Here is a 23,593-nt window from a genome sequence, read left to right as displayed (position 1 = left end):
GTTAGGTAAAGAAAATATCCCCTGTAAAAGTACCCATAAGATGAGTGAAGTTACAGAGTTCTCTATTTAAATTAGGACTAGCTTGCTCCTCCTAAACCTACCCCACCAAACTTCTAGAGTCCTAGGTCTTGTCTAGACAAGATGCAAAGGTGTAGTGTTAGAACTTGTTCTTCCACTAACATTTATCAGAAGAATGTAGTCCATAGTTGTTGTCTTGTTTAACTTCAGTGGGACTATTCATATGAGTAAAGATTTGCAGTATCAGACCCTAAATGGCTAGTTTTTTGCAAGGTAAGGTTAGATTGTCTTCTAGTATCTGAACATTTCCCTTTGTTCTGATTGATTTTTGTGAATCCCTTTCATACAATCCTAAATTCACTAGCAGGTGCAATACTGCTAAACTCAAATTTTTAAAAAATGAACTTGCTATAACATAACGGTTAAGAGAAAATCCTAATCTGTGCTTTTAAAAATTTGGTTTCTTTTCTTCACAGTTATATGGGGCTAATTCCTAGGCAGTGAAGGGTCCAGGATTTTTAAAAGGCTTGTTTGGTATAATGAACAGGGCTAGAACTAAATGGCTGGGGTTTCCTATGGTAGTTCAAGTTTAACGGTTAAAAGGCTTTTTCACGGAGATCTGCTACTCTCTTGTTAATTTTGGCTTTGTCATTATTACGTTAGCACTCCCACCATCCTTGGGGAATTAAGCCCTTTATTCTTCTGTAGGACAGGCACTATACAGCTAACAGCAGTGCAAACTTTCCCACACATTTGCCAGTGTCCCCCATATTAATCTGGAGGGATTGCCTGCTGCTATGAGAAGATATTTTGGTTTCTCTGCCTACTTAAATCCAACATATGTTTAGCTTTCAAACCTTGGCCTCACCACTCCGCTGAAACTGCTAACAAAGATTTCAGCTAGTGCCAATTGTGGTGCTGGTTTTTGTGGTATGGAAACTTCAAGGAGAATTGGGCTAGGACCATCAAACCCATTTCATATGTGCCACTGAGCAGCGATCAGATGATAACTTGCAGCTGGCTTTGAATCAGTGCCCTAAAAATGAAAGACACTGTACCCCATTATCAAACTCAAGTGCCAGGTAAATTTTCTACAGTAATAACCTGGTTGGGGAAGCTACCAGACCTGCTGCCTTATACATGTCTGCTCTAGGCTCCATATCAATACCTCTCCACCCCAGCCTGATGATCAAGAGTATTTTATTTTTACTGAGAACAGTTTGAAAATAAAAAGTTAAAATTCAGTAAATTGAGTTCTGAGGATTATCTGAAGGTTGTGCCTGGAAAAGGTTTTACTTACTAGATCTTTTGTAGGGTTTCGAACACGGAAGAAATACACAACTAAGGAAGTGGGCAGCAGCTCCCAAATAAAGAGGATCACTCCAAATACGATGTACCCAGCATCTCCCAGCTGACATTTCAGATCTGCCTGTTGAAAAGTCAGAGGAGCATGTTCAAAAATGAGAAAGTGAGTTTGTTTTAAAAAGTATAAGAAACAAAAATCAGCTTTCTTAGGGTGAAAGGATGATCACAGGATGACTATGAGCTACCAATGTGATATGGCCATGAAAAAAGCTAATGAGGTCTTGGGATGCATCAGGTGAGGTATTTCCAGTAGAGATAGGGAGGTGTTAGTACCGTTATACAAGGCACTGGTGAGACCTCATCTGGAATATTGTGTGTAGTTCTGGTCTCCCATGTTTAAGAAGGATGAATTCAAACTGGAACAGGTACAGAGAAGGGCTACTAGGATGATCCGAGGAATGGAAAACCTGTCTTATGAAAGGAGACTCAAAGAGCTTGGCTTGTTTAGCCTAACCAAAAGAAGGCTGAGGGGAGATATGATTGCCCTCTATAAATATATCAGAGGGATAAATACCAGGGAGGGAGAGGAATTATTTAAGCTCAATACCAATGTGGACACAAGAACAAATGGATATAAACTGGCCATCAGGAAGTTTAGACTTGAAATTAGACAAAGGTTTCTAACCATCAGAGGACTTAAGTTCTGAAACAGCCTTCCAAGGGGAGCAGTGGGGGCAAAAGACATATCTGGCTTCAAGACTAAGCTTGATAAGTTTATGGAGGGGATGGTATGATGGGATAGCCTAATTTTGGCAATTAATTGATCTTTGATTATTAGCAGCAAACATGCCCAATGGCCTGTGATGGGATGTTAGATGGGGTGGAATCTGAGTTACTACAGAGAATTCTTTCCTGGGTGTCTGGCTGGTGAGTCCTGCCCACATGCTCAGGGTTTAGCTGATCACCATATTTGGGGTCGGGAAGGAATTTTCCTCCAGGGCAGATTGGCAGAGGCCCTGGGGGTTTTTCGCCTTCTTCTGCAGCGTGGGGCAGGGGTCACTTGCTGGAGGATTCTCTGCACCTTGAAGTCTTTAAACCACGATTTGAGGACTTCAATAGCTCAGACATAGGTTAGGGGTTTGTTACAGAAGTCGGTGGGTGAGATTCTGTGGCCTGCGTTGTGCAGGAGGTCAGACTAGACGATCATAATGGTCCCTTCTGACCTTAAAGTCTATGACTCTAAATGTGTGTAAGCATTAGGGAATCTGATGGAACATCCAGTAGCTGCGTATAAAAGTAAAGCAGCAGATTAACCTGGCTACAAATTCTTAATGATAAAACCCCCTTTGGAAAGATACAAAATTCTATTTTATTTTGTACAATACCTTTCCCTTCCTCCTTTTTAAATGATCCTCCTCCTCCTGAGGGTGTTTTTCTCCCCTACCCAAAAGCTACAGAGAATAGTTAAGTCCTTGTGACTGCCTGCAAGGCTCTTACACTGTCAAGAAAGTGAGAAAATAAGATACTAGCTTTCTAAACTCTTTCAGGCTTTGAGAAACAAACAACTTACAACCTTTTGAGTTCAGTGCAAGCCCCACTAGCCTGAGTCTGTTGACCAGGCTTGGGAGACTCGCTCCCAATGGCTCCAAAATGTGGTGTAGACATGGGCACCCAAAAATGAAGGCACTCAGCATTGCTAGCATTGCATTTCATATTTTGCTAAATTTAGAATGAATTAGGCCTTTATGTAAGAGAGGCATCACAGGCTGCCACGTCCCATGAAACCTCATGGCAGGTTAAGGGAAGCACATGGACCAGGAATGTAGGTAGGATACGGCACCTCCCATTTCATTGCACTCCCCTGATTTTAAGCCAACACCCATGTACTGGGACTTGAACATTATCCTGTTTACTTTTAAATGATGTAAATATCTAAGGTCAAAGGCTGGGATTTTCAAAAGAACCTAAGGGAGTGAGGCATTCAACTCCCATTGAAATTCAACAGGAACTGAGTGAACCACCATTTGAAAACCCCACCATTCAGTCTTAGCTGTCATTTTGGTTTAATTAAAACTTGACCGATCATCATATGTTAAAACTGGTGCTATGTGAAGGAACACGCAGCTATTCTCACTTTTATTGATAGAGCAGGAAAATCACTTATTTTTTTGGAGGGGGAGCTGGCCCCACTGAAGTCAATGGAGCTTTGACATGGACTTCAGAGGAGCCAGGATTTTGCCCATGTGTTTAAATTGTAAATGGAGTCACCTACTTATCTCCACTGCTACCCAAATATGATTCAAATTATTCAGTACAGTTCTTTCAGTAAAGGTAAAAAATAAAACAAATCCCATACACCTGTTTTTAATAGAGGGGAGTTGCCTTTCTAAATCTTAAAAATAAATGTAAATAAAGTGCAATAACTAGAAGGTAAGTTTTTTATATTGTTGGTTCTGTGACTACTTTTTCTTCTGACTGGATTATTTTTCCCTAACCATTTTATTGTTGAAAAGATCATATTCTTGGAGCAGAACAAACTTGGTGCATTTTTTTTAATTTAAAAAAATCCAAAAGGATTTTATTATATTAGTTCTTATTTGTTGTCAATTCTGAGTATACAGGATCAGTTTTCCTTGTTAGCAGTAAACATCATACTTGCCTGATCTGATACATTGTACCAATCATAATCAAAAGAATTGACTTCCTTGGTTTGCGAAAATGATAAGATGAATAAGTTGTAACAGGCTCTTGAGGTATATAGTAGTATAACGGTCACGCCTATAGTTGTCACCTGACACACAGATGAACCCTAGAAGAGAGAGTTAAACATATTTTAGTACTTATGTCTGATAATGGCAAGAACACCGTTTGCATGGGCTTGGTGAGCTCTGCTTTACTGTGTATAATCTGGGATATAATTTAATTTTTTTAAATCTGGGAATCTTTTTCCAGGTAAGAGTGGCGGTTCCAGCTCTTAGCATGGTCAGCTACTGTTCAGTGACTGTCTCTAATATTGCAGAAAGTGCTAGTCTGAAAGTACCTAAAATAAGATCAAAAGAGTTGTACATGGGGAATAAAACCTATTGGATAGATCAGCCATTCCATCCTCATGCAAAAATACAACCTCCAACACCACACCAGAATGAGAACTTCCTATATCAGATCTTTCACTGATACTATTGGTAAACACATTGCACACAGGAATTCACATCCTACACTGCAGATTTGCCCAATTTATAATTTGGTATCAACAGGAGAGTCTCATTGAGCAAGACTAGAGGAGTAGGATGAGTGTGTGGAACAGTAAGTGAATTTGAGGTCAGGAATGTAGATTGGAATGGGCCCCTGGAGTGTTTTGGAAGATAGAGCTCTCTTCAGTTGGACGTGGAAATGGATAGAATTTGTAGGGGAATGGTGTGATCCACTTGCAGGATTGAGAGTAGCCTGGTTGCAGCAGAAATTCAGAGGGCAGGGATTGAGAGAGAGACCATAACAGTAGGCATCACAGGTGCTGAGACACGATCTGATTAAGGATGCATAAATCTCTGGGCACAGACAGAACTAGGCTAAGGATCAATGTTAGTTCTGTCCTGGAGACAGGCACATATACAGACAAGAGAATAGATGGAGGGGAAGAGGCTCAAGGAGGACTCTGTGGGGCTGCCCTGGTGGCAGCCTTTTACACAACCAAATGGGAGAGAACAAAGTTTGGGTTCTAAGCTCTCTGGATCAGCAGAGGTAATGCTTTCAGCCCCTGTGGGGAAGGGAAAACCCTTGTTTCCAGCTCCCATGACTCCCTCTCCCTCCCTCAATGGAGGCATGTAGTACCATAAATGGGCTCCAGAGCCTGACAGAGCTGGGAGTTGCCCACCTTATCATGGGCCCTTTTACAATAGTGTGCGGGATAGGAGGGCCCACCCATGCAGAAGCATAACTCCAAGATTTCTAGCCTGGGTTACAAAGTCTAAAGGCAAGCAGTAGTGGGATCAAAGACCTAGGACAATGAGGATACAATTACTTAAGTATCATGTTATGTCATTTCACCAGGTTATAATGGTCTCCAAACCTTCACATAAAATATTTCTTCCTCTACATTTCTATGGAGGCCTTTTCAGCTGTACAGTTGTGGCAAACTGGAAGGGGCATGGCTTCATGAGACCACAAATAACTGTGACCAGCTGTACCAGGATGCACTGTTTTCTTTGTACACCGGAATGCAGCATGGTATAGTGGCTAGAGTAGGGGCCTGCAACTCAGGTGACCTGGGTGCTAGTCCCAACTCCACCACTTACAAACTGCAAGGCCTCAGGCAAGTCATTTAACCTCTCAATGCTTCAGTTTGTTCATCTGTAAGAAGAGGCTCTTTGCGTGGAAAGTACAGAGAATTATTACTCTGTAGGAGTGCTTTCCCTTGAGATGCCACATTCCATTGCCTTGTTGTGCTGATGTTACACTTTTATAAATGTCACGTCAATGCAGTATTGACTTTTTTCTGCCTTCTGTGAGACTCGTGGAATTTGTGTTCCTAACTCTTGACAGTCTGAGGGTGCTTTTTGCTTCGGAGTTTCCCCTGGTACTCTGAGCAGTAGAGTCTTCTCAAGCAGTGGCCTGCCTGGCTGCTTTTTGGGGGGGGTTATCTCATAGCACTCACTAGACTCACTGTCCTGTCTGCACCTTCCTCTGTGCTGCAAGCAGACCATGAGCAGCTGGGATGGAGGGAAAGGTGGGAGGAATGAGTGGAGAAAGGAAGGCTTTCGCTGTTTTTTTCCTCAGTGTTGTAAAAACTGAGCTGTATATGAAGTTGGCCAACAGCAGAGTTAAAAATTGTCCTTGAGAGAGAATATAGTTATGCCAACATTGATCATCCCCCTTCACAAGCAGTATTTTTTCCTACCAACACAAGAAGCCTGTCCCAGCCCCTACATTTGGGAATTATATCACCATTTATGAAAAACTAGCTAGCACATCCTTCGCAGCAAAACTACTCAAGACATTGATTCATCTGATACACTGTGTCCCTGGTACTACTCAGCCTGCTTGATGTCCTGGATGTGAGTGCACAGCTTTGTAGATCAGCACGACTGACCATCTGATTAGAAGGATGCTGCAAATACTGCCAGAAGTGCCTGTCAACAGGAGCATAATATGGTGGCAGGCCTGGCTTGCAGTGACATTTGTACTGAGTTCAGAGACTCAAATATTTATGAAGGAATTGAAACCAAAAATACAGTACGTAGCAGTGAAAGCTGTGGTGAGACCATATTAAACGACAGGAAATGCTGTAAAGAGGAAACAATTGTTAAGCACTTCTCTATTCGCACTCTGTGTTGGAGACTCAACTTTGCCGTTATGGAAACAGAGGAGGAAGCTGACAGAAGCTGCTGACTCAGACATCACAGCTCAGTTCTCCACACTGCAGCCACCACAAGACAGAAGAAAGCAGCTGGCATTTTTCAGTGCTGTTTTTGCCAGAATACAGGGAAGGCTAGTGCACTGTAATATTTAAATATGGTGTAGCTTTAATCACTTCTAGCTCAACAAATAAAATAGCATGATAAAAATGTTTTGTCCACTATGGGCCAAATCCTCAGAGCAGTGTCCGGCCTAAGTAGCTGTGTGCTGGGAAGATACGCAGGGAGAGTAAGGGAAGGGGAATCCTTCCTCACAGGCCACAAAGGTTGCTTAACCGTATTTGCTGCAATAGATTTACATGCCCTCTTCAGAGGGCTGAGGATAACTAAAGTGGCAATACTCTAGTCATGCACTCTGTGCTTGTGCCATGCAAGGAACCTCCAAAGAATGGGGCTCTACCTATGTGAGTGCTATGTACCCCACATCTGGTCCTCCCACTCCTGCCCCAACTTTGCACAGTAGAACTAAAAGAGTTCCACTTCCTGAGGCTCTGTGACTATGCAGGATTCACCACTGTGCACTTTAGCAAGGGGTGATATTTGAACAGAGGGAGCTAGCAGATGTGAGGGTCAAATGGAAGGGTGCCAAATACCACAAGGTCGGCCTTTCTGCCATTTAGGGTTCCCAGGTGTCTGGTTTTCGACCAGTACACCCAGTCGAAAAGGGACCCTGGCGTCTCCGGTCAGCACCACTGCCAGGCCGTTAAAAGTCTGGTTGGTGCGGGGCTGGCAGGCTCCCTACATGGCTCCGCAAGGCTCCCCAGAAGCATAGAATCATAAGGTTGGAAGGGACCTCAGGAGGTCCTCTAGTCCAACCCCCTGCTCAAAGCAGGACCAATCCCCAACTAAATCATCCCAGGCAGGGCTTTGTCAAGCCTGACCTTAAAAACCTCTAAGGAAGGAGATTCCACCACCTCCATAGGTAACCCATTCCGGTGCTTCACCACTCTCCTAGTGAAAAAGTTTTTCCTAATATCCAACCTAAACCTCCCCCACTGCAACTTGAGACAATTACTCCTTGTTCTGTCATCTGCTACCACTGAGAACAGTCTAGATCCATCCTCTTTGGAACCCCCTTTCAGGTAGTTGAAAGCAGCTATCAAATCCCCCCCTCATTCTTCTCTTCTGCAGACTAAATAATCCCAGTTCCCTCAGCCTCTCCTCATAAGTCATGTGCTCCAGCCCCGTAATCATTTTTGTTGCCCTCCGCTGGACTCTCTCCAATTTTTCCACATCCTTCTTGTAGTTTGGGGCCCAAAAGTGGACACAGTACTCCAGATGAGGCCTCACCAATGCCAAATAGAGGGCAATGATCACATCCCTCGATCTGCTGGCAATGCTCCTACTTATACAGCCCAAAATGGCATTAGCCTTCTTGGCAACAAGGGCACACTGTTGACTCATATCCAGCTTCTCGTCCACTGTAACCCCTAGGTCCTTTTCTGCAGAACTGCTGCCTAGCCACTCGGTCCCTAGTCTGTAGCAGTGCATGGGATACTTCCTTCCTAAGTGCAGGACTCTGCACTTGTCCTTGTTGAACCTCATCAGATTTCTTTTGGCCAAATCCTCTAAATTTGTCTAGGTCCCTCTGTATCCTATCCCCACCCTCCAGCGTATCTACTACTCCTCCCAGTTTAGTGTCATCTGCAAACTTGCTGAGGGTGCAATCCACCCCATCCTCCAGATCATTAATAAAAATATTGAACAAAACCGGCCCCAGGACCGACCCTTGGGGCAATCCGCTTGATACTGACTGCCAACTAGACATGGAGCCATTGATCACGATGATCTAGCCAGCTTTCTATCCACCTTATAGTCCATTCATCCAGCCCATACCTCTTTAACTTGCTGGCAAGAATACTGTGGGAGACATGTCCCTCGACCCTCGGCTCCTCGACATAGGGGTGGCCATGGGGGCTTCACGCGCTGCCCCCACCCCAAGTGCCGGCTACGCAGCCCGCATTGTCCAGGAACCATGACAAATGGGAGCTGCAGGGGTGGCGGGCCTGGGCAGCATGCAGAGCCCCCTGGCCACCCCTGCACCTAGGAGCTGGACATGCCAGCTGCTTCCCGGAAGCCGCCTGAATTAAGTGCCACCTGGAGCCTGCACCCCAAACCCCCTCCCACATGCAAAGTCCCTCGTGGAACCCCGTGCCCCAACCCCCCCCCCACACACACACCAGCCCCTTGCCCCAGCCCATAGCCCCTCTCACACCCTGAACCCCTCATTTTTGGCCCCATGCCAGAGCCCGCACCCCCAGCCCAAAGTCCATATCCCCTTCCACACCTCAACCCCCTGCCCCAGCCCAGAGCCCCTCTCACACTCCAAACCCCTTGGCCCCACCCCCCAGCCCAGAGCCCCCTCCTGCATCCCAAACACCTCATCCCTGGCCCTATCCCAGAGCCCGCACCCCAGCTGGAGCCCTCACCCCCTCCCAACCCTCTGCCTCAGATGGGTGAAAGTGAGCGAGTGAGGTTGGGGGAGAGTGAGCAACAGAGGGAGGGGCGATGGAGTGAGTGGGGGCGGGGCCTCGGAGAAGGAAGGGGCAGGGGCACAGCCTCGGGGAAGTGGTGGGGCAAGGGGCAAGGCAAGGGTGTTCGCTTTTGTGTGATTAGAAAGTTAGTAACCCTACGACCATTCCAATTTTATATAACCACATGGGATGGATTTTTACTAAGAATTTCAGAACAACATTAGCAGTTCAAGCTAAAAAATCACTTGGCTACAATCTCCAGCTTTCAGAGCTGTAAACTAAACACATGTATTGAAATCCTACAATAATTACACAAGCAAAACTCCCATTTCAGTTCAATAGGAGTCAATAAGTTAGCGGTTATTCATACTTCTAGGTTCAGCTATTGGTGTGCATGTTGTATGTTTCCATCGCCTCAACACTAATTTCAGAGTTGTTGTTCTTTGCTCATGTAAAACAGATTGGATTTCCAGTGGGAGGAGGAAATGAATGAAGGAATCTATCCCAACCTCTACTTGGTAAACACCTCTCTATTACAAAAGCTTATGCTTCGATGATTTGCTTGAAGTGGATAAACTTCCTTTATAGTAAAACAAATCCACTGATCATGCCAGTTTGGTTAGCAAATGAAAAATCTGAAAAGCACAAAGCTGCAGTTTGAAATCTACCAATCAGTCATGGGCTTTCAGTTGTTGTATGCTATGTCCAGATTGACTAAGTAGGAAAAGTAATTAGATGGCCAACCAGCAGGGAAGAATTTTATTATAAGATTTTCTTCATAGTAATTGAAATTCACAGTATTGGCAGCTTCATCATGATGAGAAGGATAATATATTTTCATTAAACTCTAGTCACTTACTTCCAGACTTAAACTCCTAGCGCAAGTCAGAAAGTCAAGGGATCTTTGAGAAAATAAAGCCCTCCTTTACTATTTATGAATGTTACAGAATATCCTCTATTGACTTTGTGCCAAATATGTATAGGCTTCAATAGCATTACACTAACTATGAGTCTGCCCATTTGTCTACTTAACATATCCCAAACTTGTCAACATAACAGACTATATCCTTAAAGAATACCTGCTGCAGGATCTTAAGTGAATCTCCTTTTCTACTGGACCATTTTTATAAAGCTGAAGTATTTTAAAATACAGCCTTAGTCATTGACAGAAGGACATGCACCATTCATGGAAGACAGTTCATATTTTGTGTTACTGTTTATTTTCATGGACATGCCGCTCCCTTAAAGATTTAAAGTAAATTGACAGACTGAGGGAGCCCAAAGCTGCTCTTCAACTATCTACTTGTAGCAGCACTGAAATGCAACTGTGTTTGAGGTGGAGGACAGCAGCTAACTGAAACACAGCTGAGGTATGTGATAAATTCTGGCCAATGACAACTTATGCAAACTCCTACTCTTATTTAAAGTGCTATGGCAGCATTAGTAACGATGCAGAGCAGAAAGCATCTTGGTAAACTACATGGTATTCAATTGATCTGTTTTAGAAGGATGAAAGGCTAAATTGAAATTCCTGGAGTTAATATCTATTGTTGCAGAGTCTAAAGATTTCAGAGTGGTAGCCGTATTAATCTGTTTCAGCAAAAACAACGAGGAGTACTTGTGGCACCTTAGAGTCTAAATAATTTTTTTAACCTGAGTCTTGTCCCATTAAATTGTCTCCTTTGACTGAAAATATACTTCAGTAAGATTTAAATGATCTCTAAAATGTACTTTACCTTGGATTCCAAGTAAATGTTGGCTAAAGACATCTTGGAAATCTTATACAGACAGATGGAGAGTGAGATGGCGCACAGAACAAACAATGTGTCATTAATTGCCACCCGGACAGAGACAATGACTTTCCTCTCTGAATTCTCTGTTCTCACCAACACAGCACACGTTAAATTCACCAAGAGGAAGAGGAGACTGATGAAGAGAGAAGCCAGATAGAGAGGCAACCTGGAGAGGGAAAAACAGGCGTTTAGAACTACTGTTTAGCAAGTGTCAGCAATGTGCTTGAAGCAGCACATAGAGCAAGGGAAGATACTGTCCCTGCGTCAAGGCTGTCCCAGCTGACACACTGAGCAGCTACACCAAACTGATTCACAATGCTCTACGTGGCCTGGAGGATGATTACAGTTGATTTCACAACTATTTTTAAAATCCAGAATAAACTGATATTCAAGCCATATACTTACTTGTAAGGGATAAAGCATGAAAGATGGGGTAGTCTTAACACATACGGGAGAAAAGCATGTATAAGACAAATGTAATATACATAGATCTTTACATCTATTTTAAACAGATGTGTTTACTTTGCTAGGCTCTGCACATCATACCTCGCAGGAACCCCTCTGACCATTCAACCAGACTCAGCATGCGTGAGGAAGCCTTTGTTGGCTGAATGGTCGAGCTGTGTGGAACACCATGGCTTTAGGCCTGGTGTTGTACACACTCAGTACCATCAGGGCCGCCCGGGCGGGGCAAGTGGGGCAATTTGCCCCGGGCCCCACAGGGGCCCCACGAGCCCTGGCCTGGGGGCGGTCTGGGTCTTCGGCGGCATTTCAGCGGCGGGGGGCCCTTCAGTGCTGCCGAAGACGCGGAGCGACTGAAGGGCCCCCCCGCCACCGAAATGCCGCGGAAGACCCTGACCTCCGTCGGGTGAATACAAGCGCTGCAGCTCCTCCGCTTTGCCCCAGGCCCCCTGAATCCTCTGGGCGGCCCTGAGTACCATGAGTAGACCCATTGACTACCCATTTTTTAAAGTCATATTTTATGTCAAATAGAGGAAGCCCTTTTTAAACTCTAAAAGCCATGAGGCAGCTGGCTACCCAACCCCTCTTTCTCCTCCCCCAAATATCCTTGTCACATGCAGCTTCTTTGAGGGAACATTCAGAATTCTAAATATTAAAACTTGGGGCTGGCTTGGCACCTTGCAACCCACTCCAAGTGAAGGGCAGTACATAGCTGCACTGCCCCACCCCAAGATCAGAGCAAGACCTGAACTATGAGTCTGAAAGCTGCCCCCTCCTCAGCCATCTGTTCAGGAGAGGGGGTAGCAACTTGGCAGCAGGTGCTTTGCTCTCCCTCTTCTCCACACCTCCCCAATGTTGCAATGCAAAGTCCATGCAGAAAGATAAGGATGCTCCTTTACTCCCATATGAAGTAGCAGAGCCAAGATCACAATCGGTCTCATAATTAAAAAAATAAGCAAAAGTGTTACCATTCTTATTGATTACTTATTTCAGTATTATCAAGTTCTGTTAAGAGTTACTAAGGGTCTGGCCAGGAGTTAGTTGCGGGAGGGGGCTCAGGGCTAAGCCAGGGGGTTGGGGTGTGGAGTGCTTACCTGGGGCAGCTCCCGTTTTGTGCAAGGGGTGCAGGTGGGGATGTACGAGTCAGGGTGGACAGGGGGCTGGGGGTTTGGAGGGGGCAGGGGGTGTGGGGAGTTGCAAGAGTCGGGGGGCTGGGTGTGTGTGTGAGAGGGGTGCAGGAATCAGGTCTGGGTATGTGTGGGGGGGTGCAGGAGTTAGGGAGGGCAGGTGGCGGGGGTGTGTGAGGGGGGGTGCAGGAGTCAGGGCTGGGGGTTCAGGGTCTGGGAGGGAGTTAGGGTGCAGGAGCAGGCTGAGGGTTGGGGTGCAGGGTCTGGCCAGGAGTTAGGATGCAGGAGGGGGCTCAGGGTTGGGGCAGGAGGTTGGGGTGTGGAGCACTTACCTGGGCAGCTCCCATTTGGTGCGAGGGGTGCAGGCGGGGATGTGAGGGGGATGCAGGAGTCAGGGCAAGGAGATGGGGGGGTGGGCTGGGGTTGTGGGGGTGCTGCCAGCCCGCTGCCCTGAGCGGCTTACGGCAGGGGGCAGGTATGTGTAGGGAGAATGTGGGGGCCCCACCCCTGCTCTGCCCTGCCCCTGCTCCACCCCCTTCCCCAAGGCCCCACCCCCACCTCCTCCCCCGAGTGCACTGCGGCCCCGCTCCTCCCCCTCACTCCCGGAGCAACCTGAACGCTGGCAAACAGCTGTTCAGCGGCGGGGAAAGCATGGGGTGGGAGGGGGTGGAAATGTGACATGTGGGGGAGGAGGCTGTGGAGGGGTGAGCTTGGCTGCTGGTGGGGGCGGAGCCTGCAGCAGGAGCCCCAGGAGCCGGCAGGACCAAGCTTCTGCCCCCGCAACTGCCCGGCCCTGGGGCCCCCTGTTGTTGGGGGGCCCCCATGCCAGGGCACCCTGTGTTTCACTGTAAATCCACCTCTGCCATAGGGTCTGCTTGGAGGTTTGGCTTGGGGTTGGGAGATATGCCCAGGTTATCTTTTGAGTAATCTAAATTCAGAAGGTAAAGAATAGTTTCACTCACCTATACAGCAGTGGAAAATATTGCCCCAAAAGGTTAATAGTGTGTAAGTTATGAATCATGAGTAGGGCTGCAGGTTTGTCATGGTGTTAGAAATGTCACAGATACCACAATATTTCTGTTTGTCTGTGAGACTTTTCTTTGCGTCTGTGTCTGTGATTTAATGAAGCTGTATTTCCCAAATGGTGGGTTGTGACCCTGCAGTGCATCTCAGGTAAGTTTTAAGAAGGGTCACCAGCATGGAGCAGAGGGGAGGACTGGGAATTGGGCAGGGCTGAAAAGCTAGCCTGCCCCGCAATAACTGCACAGTGGCAATACCTGACTGGGCCTGGCTCCCCCGCTCTCGGCATTGTGTCCTGGCACGAGGTTGCTGTGCCATTTACTCAAATTTAACACATTTGCCTCACCCACCTCCCACCTCCACCCTGTCATGAGGTAGGGGCAGGTAGGCCAAACCTGAGCAGCACTGTGACCCTGTGCACCAGGCCTCAACACTCGGAGCAGGGAGCAAGAAGCAAGCCCAGCCCCATGGGACAGGAGCTGCCATTGCAGAGTGAGTGTGGGGCGGGAGTCACTCTCCAACACCCTCCACCTAGGGTGACCAGATGTCCCGATTTTATAGGGACAGTCTCGATTTTGGGGTCTTTTTCTTATATAGGCTCCTATTACCCCCCACCCCCGTTCTGATTTTTCACACTTGCTGTCTGGTCACCCTACCTCCACCCCAGGCCAGGATTAGAGGTGTGGTGCCAGGGTGCTGCTGTGTCTGCTCAGTGCCCCATGGCAGGGCGAGGAGGAGGGGAGGGCGGGATTTACATATCCTGCATTTAAAGACGTGGAGTTGAATGTTCATAGCTGTGACTTTACATACCACTTCCTCCTAAAGATGTGACATTTCCTGAATGTACCATGGTTGCTCTGTGATTTTTTTTTTTTATTTTTTTTTTTTTTTAATAGAAAAGGCCATGACAAATCTGCAGCCTTGATCATGATACAAAATTAAAGCACTGTTAGCTCATTTCAAAATGAGTCAGTGCTCCCTTTTGCCAGAGCTGGTCATTGGAAAAGAAAGGGTGCTCCCTTGAAAGCCTTTTTATAGGGAACAGGGAGAACTGAAAGAGCCTAAAGCCACTACTTATGTTTATGAATCAATCTGATTTTTTCCAGTTACATTCTTCAGTTAGCGTGGATGGCCTGAGGTGGAAATTACCCCTCAGAAGGAAGATAGTGCTCACTGTGAACCTTAAGGATAGGGTATTTTCATTAATGCTATTTATAGATCAAATTCCAGCCTGCAGAAGTTTTTAGGGTGAGCATTCTGAAACATCTCCCTCATACCCCACAAAATAATGTCAAGGGCACGTTAGTCCTGCAACTTTTATCTTTCACAGAAATGAATTGGTCTGAAGAATTATGCTCCCTGTTCTAGTGATTGTAACTTTATGAATAAAATGTAAGCAAGGTCACAAAAGGCTTTAAGCGATGTGCATACCTGTTCCTTCTCCTCCCCTTCTCACTCCCTTCCCCTACCACTTCTCAATGCATGCCCCCAACACAAAGTACTCTGCTCTTCTATCTCAGATTAGAAAAACTATTTCCCTCAAAGGTGGTGCTCTTAAATTCTGCCCCCGAGCCACCATTCACAATAGATTGTGCAGATGTTCCAAATGTGATCATGCATGCTTTCTGAGTTCCTTTGGCTCAGCTCCCTTGCAGTGGGGTCTGAAAACTCCCATGCCTGTGTGCTGTGCTAGGCTTCTTGTGCTTCAGTGATGCTTGTATGCCCTGCTAGACATTTTGACCTTGGTTCCCCACTAGAGGGACTGAGGTGTGCTCTGGGCTGTACCAGTCTTCTTGCATTTGGATCCTGGATTGGGGGCAGCCAAAAGTGTTAGTACTTCCTTGCCACTCATACAATCCTGATGTCAAGATGAGCTGTAACTCACAGTTTGTACAGCTCTTTATAATATGATCGTCTCTCCCCTTTCATAGTTTCATGATTTCATAGAGTTTAAGACCAGAAGGGACCAGTAGATCATTTAGATTGACCTCCTGTTCACCACAGATCTTTAAATTTCACCCAGTTACCCCGGTACTGAGCCCAGTAACGTTAGTCAAACCAAAGCATTTCAGTCCTCAGCAGACTGAACAGGTCTGACAATTAAAGGGTTCTCACTGGGGCCTCTGAATTAGCAACTATTGAAAAGACTGGGGCAAGTCACACATTTCACAGGTATTGTATCAGGTTCTAAAACTGTGAACAGACACGCTGCATCACTTATCCTCAAAAACATGAACTGAGTGTATCTCAGCAACCATAGCAGCTAGAGACTTAATTTTGGTTAATGAAAGCTTAGAGGCCAGTGAACAAGAGGGCAGTCTGGAAGAGGTGCTGCCACATCATACTGCCGCACACTGGTCCAGTCCAAGCCCCGAGTCCCATGGCATATCATCTATTCAAATGGCAAGATAGAACAGAAATTTCATGGGCAACATGACTGTTTATCTCCCTTGGGAATTTCCAGATGCAGGATCTCAGTATTGTAACAGCTCAGCTGCTTCCCTTGGACCCCCTTGTGGCCAGGGATGATGGTGCAGTGTCTTACCTCAGTTTCCCCCTCTTGGTTCCTCAGAAACTCACAAAGAGGCTTTCACAAGTCCAGTAATAGCTCTTGTTGGAGCTTTTATAAAACATAAAGTTCCAAAATAAACAAAAAAAGGTCATTGAACCCAGCTGTAATCTGGGCACAGTCCCTCCTCCCTGAGGAACTGCCTCTTCCCTAAACCTCAGGAAAAGACACAAGGCCTGGTCTGGCTTCTTTGTCTTCTCCCCAAAAGGAAAACCAAACTTCTAGCTGGTTCTTACCCAGCCCCAAGTTCAGGGACCACGGCAGGAAACATTATCTTTCCTTGCAGCTTCACTCTATAATCTCTTCCTTTAGCTACCCACAGCCTCTGTTTTTCTACTCCCCCAGAAGCCTGGTTTAGTCATGTGCATTCTCTCCACCTGGAGAGGTAAATCAACTGCATCACAGCTGAGAACTATCTCCCTTTAGAAGGGCCAGCCACCCTCTGACAAGTACATTATTTATGAATGCATAGGGTGCTGCCAGTTACCTTATAGTAACTTTCAGTCCTTAAGTATCACCCCATTGTCCATAATCCTGATCTTGAGGTTGGCACATAACTGGGGCTGTGCAACATTTGGGGGTTTGCTCGGAGAGGGTCCATGCAGATGCTTTCTGTTGTTTCAGTTTCCATTTGTGCACATCCTTTGAGTTTTGCTTTGAGCGTTTGGGTTCATTTGTACCAAAAAACTCAAAGCAAAGTTTGACTGAAACCACCAATTTTGCCTGGTTGTTCAATCATGTGAAACTATCAAATTTCATATGTGGTTTCCATGAGAAATCATAAATTGCCTGAGGCCTGCTGATAACAGCCTGAGCTCACAGAAAGGTGAGCTTGGCTTAAGCATTCTGTTTGTAACAAACCCCCAAAGCAGGGGAAAACGTTAGGTAGTTTTATTACAAACATAACAATGAGCCCCTTTGCCAAAGTGTCTGATACTATTAGAGAGCAGAGGGAAGTTTTCTTTACATGTATGCTCTGTGAAGGTGGGTTTTATTAATCTTTTTCCTATGTTGAAATTGTATTATTCTTGATCTATATAAATACAGGGCCTGAGAACACACCCTCTCACAGCTGCCTTGTTTATACAGTTGTGACATCATCACATCCTGGTTACTTTATCTTTATAGCAGAAATTTTTTTAAACAGATTAAAAATAAAATGAGGAATTCAATATTCAGAAATAAGGACAAATCAAATCCAGTTAGTACAGATTCCAATATTACTACAGCTTTGTCTACTCACAAATGTGGTACCTCTTTCACTATCCCATTATAAATAAATTGGCACAACCTCCCTAGCGTGGATGCAGTTATAACGGATACAAATGTACTAATATCAGTACAGCTATTCTGTACCAGAAGGGGAATAACCTATACCAATACAAGGCACACTAGGGATTACACCAATCTAGTGATACCTGTGTAAGAAAAAAAGAAAAAGTTCACATTCCTAACCACCATCGTTATTTATACACGTACAAAAACTGTGTGGAGACCATGCCTAAATGTTTTGAATGTAATAGGAAAAAACGTAGTGCATGTATGAAGCTATGTGTTGGGACAGTGTGTGCATGACTCAGGGTTTGTCAACACTACAAATGGTTTGCTCGTATCACTAAACTGGTAGAGCTATGCTGGCAGAGCTCCGTAGTGTAGGTGCAGCGTATGCTGACAGAAGGAGCCTTTCTGCTAAAGCCACCTCCCCGAACAACATTAGTAGTGGCGGCAGAAGCACACTTCTGTTGGCCTAGTTGCATCTACACTGGAGTCTTAGGACCGGCATGGCTATGTCAGCTAGGGGTTGAAGTTTTCTTCCCCACACTCCTAGTTGACATCACTATATTGGCAAAACTGTGTATTGTAGACTAAGCCTCAGACATATAGTACAGCTACTATGTACTTCAGAATGGAAAGTCTCTAATAACTACCCGTTTGACACTGATGCATTTCTTAAATTACGTAGAAAAAGGCATTACTGTAAATATCTGTAGCTGTGGAGGAAGTTCAAAGTTTCTGTTCCTCACCTTCAAAGCCCTCTGCAACATTATCCTCGTTCACTTCTCTACCTTCATCTTCTCATCACCAGGCTTTGTGCAGCCTCTCTCTTTGCTACACATTTGTTCACTCTCTGTTCTCATCTTTGTACCTTCTGTGCCAGCTGGTCTCAGCCAAGTATCCTCCCTTTCTTCATTCAATTGTCTTCTCAAAAACTACCTGTTTCAGACACTGTTCAACCAATATCCATGTATAGCTGTCTCCTCACCAAACCTTCCAATTACTGTATTAGTATTCCACCAAACAGCTCTTAAACTCCTGTTCCGGATTATTACCTATTGAGTTGTATCAATACCAAACGTGAATGTAAGCTTTCCAGGGCAGGAAAAATGTTATTTCTTTAATGGTTGGTATAGCACCATGTACTACCGAATAGTAGGGAATGCGAACAAAGCAAATAACTGGTCAGAAAATACTGTCTTGTTTTAATACAAAGTATAAATACAGTCATCCCTTCTGGCTTTATAGTCTATGAGATTAGCATTCCAGGTAATTCCATTTTCTCAGCCTGAGTTGCCATTTTAGTTTGTAAACTCTTCAGGACAGAGGCTGCCTCTCTCACTCTGCTTGTACAACAGTCAGAACAATGGGCTGCAATCCTGATTGAGGCCTCTGGCTACTGCCTCAATAGAAATTAATTAATTAATATCTCTCTCAGCTTCTTGGACATCCACCAGCACCTTATAGTGAACCTCCTGATAATTCGGGACAATCCCTCCTGCCCCAGCAAGACACCAGCCATATCTCTCAACATAAACCCTCAGCCTTTACAACCTTACCTCTCTACATTGCTGGAAACCCATCCAAGTGCCCCCCAACTAAGTCACCAGACTGAATCCATCCTCCCTGGCTCCTTGTCCTCTCAACTTTCTTCCTCCTCTTACCAAAACATGTAACTGACTCAAACACGCGCCACCCCCCGCACACACACACACACACCTGTTGTCAGAACCTATGCTCTGACCAAGACACACATAATTGAACGCTCTCTTTCCTCACTTGACACAACCTTCCCCTAACTATCCCTGAGCATTCAGCTGAACCCAAATATAAAAAGCTTCTACATGAACCTGTCAGTGAGTAGCCACACTGATCCATTCTGAATGCTTTCTACTCACATCTGATTAACAGTATTGAGTAGAATTGTATAAAAATGCAGATGGATAGATAGATCTGATGATTATAGTCTTGTTTAGTGTCTCTGTAAACAAAAGCCAACTGTTGTAATGATTGTTTTGTTTCTGATATTTACATGGCAAGGATTTGTAGACTTGTTAAAACTTCCTAAATAAATAAATACTTTAAAGAATTCAGGTGTTAAATGTTGGAAAGTTAAGCTCATTCCTAAATTACTAGCAGAAGTGGGCATCAAACCTGTCATTTTAAAATATTTACCACAAGAAATGTTTGCATAGTGCTTACCGGTATTTAAGTAGTTCTGGAGAGTACTTTGACTTAGCTTTGAAAATCACCTGCAATAACAGGGGGGAAAATTGCATCATTCGCAAAGTAAATACAAATGAACAAATACAGTATGATCCTGAGGAAAAAAAACATCTTACATGTCACAGGTTATTAGGATTCATCAAATGTTTTTTGCACCTTCAGGTTATCTGCACTAGAAAATGTTGCCACTTAAACTATACCAAGTGGCAAAACCACCCTAGTGCAGATACACTGGTATAACTTAGTCCGGTTCAGGAATCGGAACTAACTAGATCAGGAGAAGGCATCTTTATACTGCTATGACTATATCCACACTAGGACATATACTGGTATAACTATATTGGTAAATAATTATACCCCCTAACTAACATAATTATACTGGTGCAACTTTCTAGTGTAGACCAGCCATTGTTGACACCTTTACCTGGCAGTGTAGCATGGCCTTAAATTGGGTATAAATGTTTGCATCCACTTTAGGGGCCCTGTAAATGCGAATCAGGCCAAGTGTATTCTACTGAAGTTTATTCAGTTCTCTCCGGTTACATCTTAATTGCCAAAAAAGGTGTGTTTTTACAGAGAGATAGCTACGGAGCATTAGTTAACTTGCTGTAAAATCTGTTGTAATGGAATATATGAGCCCAAAGAGTCAAAGGTGTTAACATGACCCTGAGACTATCCAATATTAAACAGTTTTAAACATTATTCAGCATTTGGTATACAGAGACCTCAGCCTGCTTATTACCATGACAAACACACCATTAAAATCTTTAAAACCTTTTATTAAAGATACAGAACAGAAGGAAAAACAGTTAAAGCATTTGAAATGTTAAGTATTAAGTAAGACCTTGTCTACACTACACAGTTTTGTTGACAAAAGTCAGCTTTCTTTGACAAAACAGTGGAGGTATACACACTGAAATGTTCCTCCTGCCGAGGTAACGCCCCTGCTATGCCCACATAATAAAACCACCTCGACAAGCGGTGTAAAGCTTTTTGCAACATAGTTAGAGCGATGCAGCATCAGTGTAGACACTCCACTTGGTTTTGTCACCCTAATTGGCCTCCAGGAGGTATCCCACAATGCCCATCCTGACTACTCTGGTCAGCACTTTGAACTCTGCTTCCCTGAAGGTACTGAGCTATGCGCCTCTCCCCGATTTAAAGGCCCAGACATTTTTAAAGTTCCTCTTCCTGTTTGCTCGGCATGCGCAGTTCACGTAGCATCTGCCCAGCTGATCAGGCTGGCTTTCTGCAGCAGACGTTTTCTTGCGTGGAGCACACCAGAGCTGTTGGATCTGCTGAGTCTATAGGGAGAGGAGGCTGTGTAGTCACAGCTTCACTCCAGCCGTAGGAATTTTGATACCTCTGGGCTGATTGCTGGTGGCATGCAGAAGGGGCACAAAAGGGACATGCAGCCGTGTTGTGCTAAAATCAAGGAGCTCCGGCAGGCATACCAGCAGGCAAGGGAGGCCAACCATTGCTTTGGTGTGGCACCGAAGACATGCCACTTCTCTAAGTAGCTGCACACCATCCTCGGTGGCGACCCCACCTCCACTGCCAAGAGCTCTGTGAATACTTCAGCGGGGATTGGAGGCAGCAGCCAGCAGACTCAACCTCGATGATGAAGTGGTGGATGAGGAAGTAGCGCTCGAAGATGACGTGGAGCAAATGGCAGAGTTGTCTGGTAGCGCAGCGAGTCAGGACCTCTTTTCCACTCTGGAGGGTCTAGCCAGTCCCAGCACTCCAGCTCTGGCGTGCAGGATGCAGGAAAGGGGAGCTCCAGTAAATGCTCATTTTGCTTTGATACTTCACGGTCAGAAGAGATTGAGCTCTCACGTACTTTGTTATATAATAGAGGAGGGATAAGGAACAGAAATTAACAACAGAGCCTATCCCTCTATGCTCTGGGTCCATGGCAGAAAAGTTTGTTAATGTACACAGGGCTGTCCCTGGAATCCTCCATAGTGATCTCTAGGAAACTTTCCTGTAGGTATTCTTCAATCCTCTGCCGAAGGTTCCTTGGAAGAGCTGCCTTATTTCTCCCCCCACTATAGGAAACTTTGCTGCTCCGCCCAAAAAGTATTTCTGCAAGGATTAGAGCGGCACACAGGCAAGTTGCATATGGAGCCAGTCTGAACCCACAGGCATGCAAGAGATGCACACTTGCATCCTGGGTTACCCTTAGGAGTGAGATATCGGGTTTGAGTGCCCTAGCCTGTGGAAAAGGGTACCAATATTCAAAATAATCTCCCTATCTGCTTGTAGTAACCCCCTTCATGAGCCACTCTTTGTCCCTTCTTGCCCATTCCCCCATATCACCCCCCACCTCGAACTCACCATATTTGGGACTTGGGCCGACTTGTGTTCTAGCCTAGGAACACTGAGAAAGAAGTGTGTATAACTTTTGTGATTCACAGCTCTGAGCACACTCACAATACTGTGTCTATTCACTGTTTCTTTGGCTTCTGCAGATGTGCCCTTGAGGACCCCCTCCTCCACACCAGCGTAGTGCCTCTGTCAGATGAGGCGGTGAACAAAGAGGATATGTTTCATGAAGTGCTGCAGTCAATATATACAGCACATAGCGAAACAAGAGCAGAGGGAGACAATTAATGAAAAACTCAGCTTGAATAGCCTGGAAAGAACTTAGAAACAGGAGAGGATGATAAAGCTCCTGGAGGGCTAGACAGAGATGAAGTCCCTCATTCACCCTGCAATCTGAGCACATCCGGGCACAACTCCCCCTGCACCACTACAAAACTCTGCTCCATGCCCTCCCCAAATTCCACCACTGCATTCCTTGCGTGTACCCCATGCACTCCATGCCTAGGGATTGGTTTCCCAATGAAAACTGGAGTTACACACAGCTGTGAGAGCCCTAACTGCGAGACTGTTCCTCATTGTCATGTCCCGTTTGACCAAAATTATGTTTTTTCCTGTTATTAAAGTGAAATCTTTGAAATAAAATGAGTCTTTATTTTTGAAATACACATATTGATCAGTGCTAACACTGAAACACAGTGGTTATAGGTAGGAATATTTGCTCACTACAATTAACGCTCAGGAAGCAAGCACTACAGAGGTAATGCAAGGCAGCAAATAATCATTGGCTGACCGAATGCATCACTGGGAATCATTGTAAAATGCTCATTCAAAGTCTCCCTGATTCGAATAGCCTCCTGCTGCACACCCTAATTGTCCTTGTATCTGGCTCCTCTAAAACAGAAACCAGTCGATCAGCCTCTGCAGTCCATCCCTGGGGAAACTTTCCCCCCTTCACTTTGCAAATATTATGTAGAGAGAGTACAGCAGGCCCCAATGACCATCGGAATATTTTCCTCATTGAGGTCTAACCAGCAAAAAAGACAGTGCCAGCAACCTTTTATTTGGCCAAAGGCACTTTCAATGGTCATTCAGTACCTGCTGAGCCTGTTGCTGAAGCACTCCTTGCTGCTGTCTAGGTTCCCAGAGTCAGGCTTCATGAGCCATGGAAGCAAGGCATAGGTGGGGGCTCCAAGGATCACTATGGGCATTTGCACATCCCCCATTGGATTCTTCTGGTCTGGAAAGAAAGTCCCAGTGTGCAGCTTTCTATACACTCCAGTGTTCCTAAAGATGCGTGCATCATGCACCTTTCCTGAGCACTCCGGCACTGATGTCAGTGAAATGGCCCTGAGGATCCACCAGTGCCTGCAAGAGAAGTAGCCCTTTCGGTTGATATACTCCATTGTAAGATGGTCGAGGGCCAAAATTCAGATATGTGTTCCATCTATCGCCCCGCCGCAGTGAGGGAATCCCATTGCCTCAAAGCCATCAATTATTCCTGCACATTACTAAGAGCTGAGCTGAGCTGAAGCTGTTGTTGCTGTTAAGGTCTGATCACATTTCCTAGAGGATAAAACAAGACCAACAC

General features: G+C 45.2%; 1 protein-coding gene across 1 annotated transcript in view; it reads right to left on the bottom strand.

Moving 5' to 3' along the window:
• The window catches only part of GPR137B (G protein-coupled receptor 137B), a 42,815-nt gene that overhangs the window by 5,065 nt on the left and 14,157 nt on the right, over positions 1-23,593 (bottom strand). Inside the window, exons 2-5 of the mRNA XM_065401140.1 lie at positions 19,657-19,706; positions 10,945-11,167; positions 3,979-4,132; positions 1,319-1,443 (exon numbers count right to left, since the gene is read on the bottom strand). Coding sequence (XP_065257212.1) covers positions 1,319-1,443; positions 3,979-4,132; positions 10,945-11,167; positions 19,657-19,706 — 552 coding nt within the window. The remainder of the gene's footprint in view (positions 1-1,318; positions 1,444-3,978; positions 4,133-10,944; positions 11,168-19,656; positions 19,707-23,593) is intronic.

Source organism: Emys orbicularis, chromosome 3, assembly GCF_028017835.1.
Source record: "Emys orbicularis isolate rEmyOrb1 chromosome 3, rEmyOrb1.hap1, whole genome shotgun sequence".
Lineage (NCBI taxonomy): Eukaryota > Metazoa > Chordata > Testudines > Emydidae > Emys > Emys orbicularis.
Note: the sequence above shows the minus strand (reverse complement) of the source record. Positions and strands in the feature narration are given on the sequence as shown.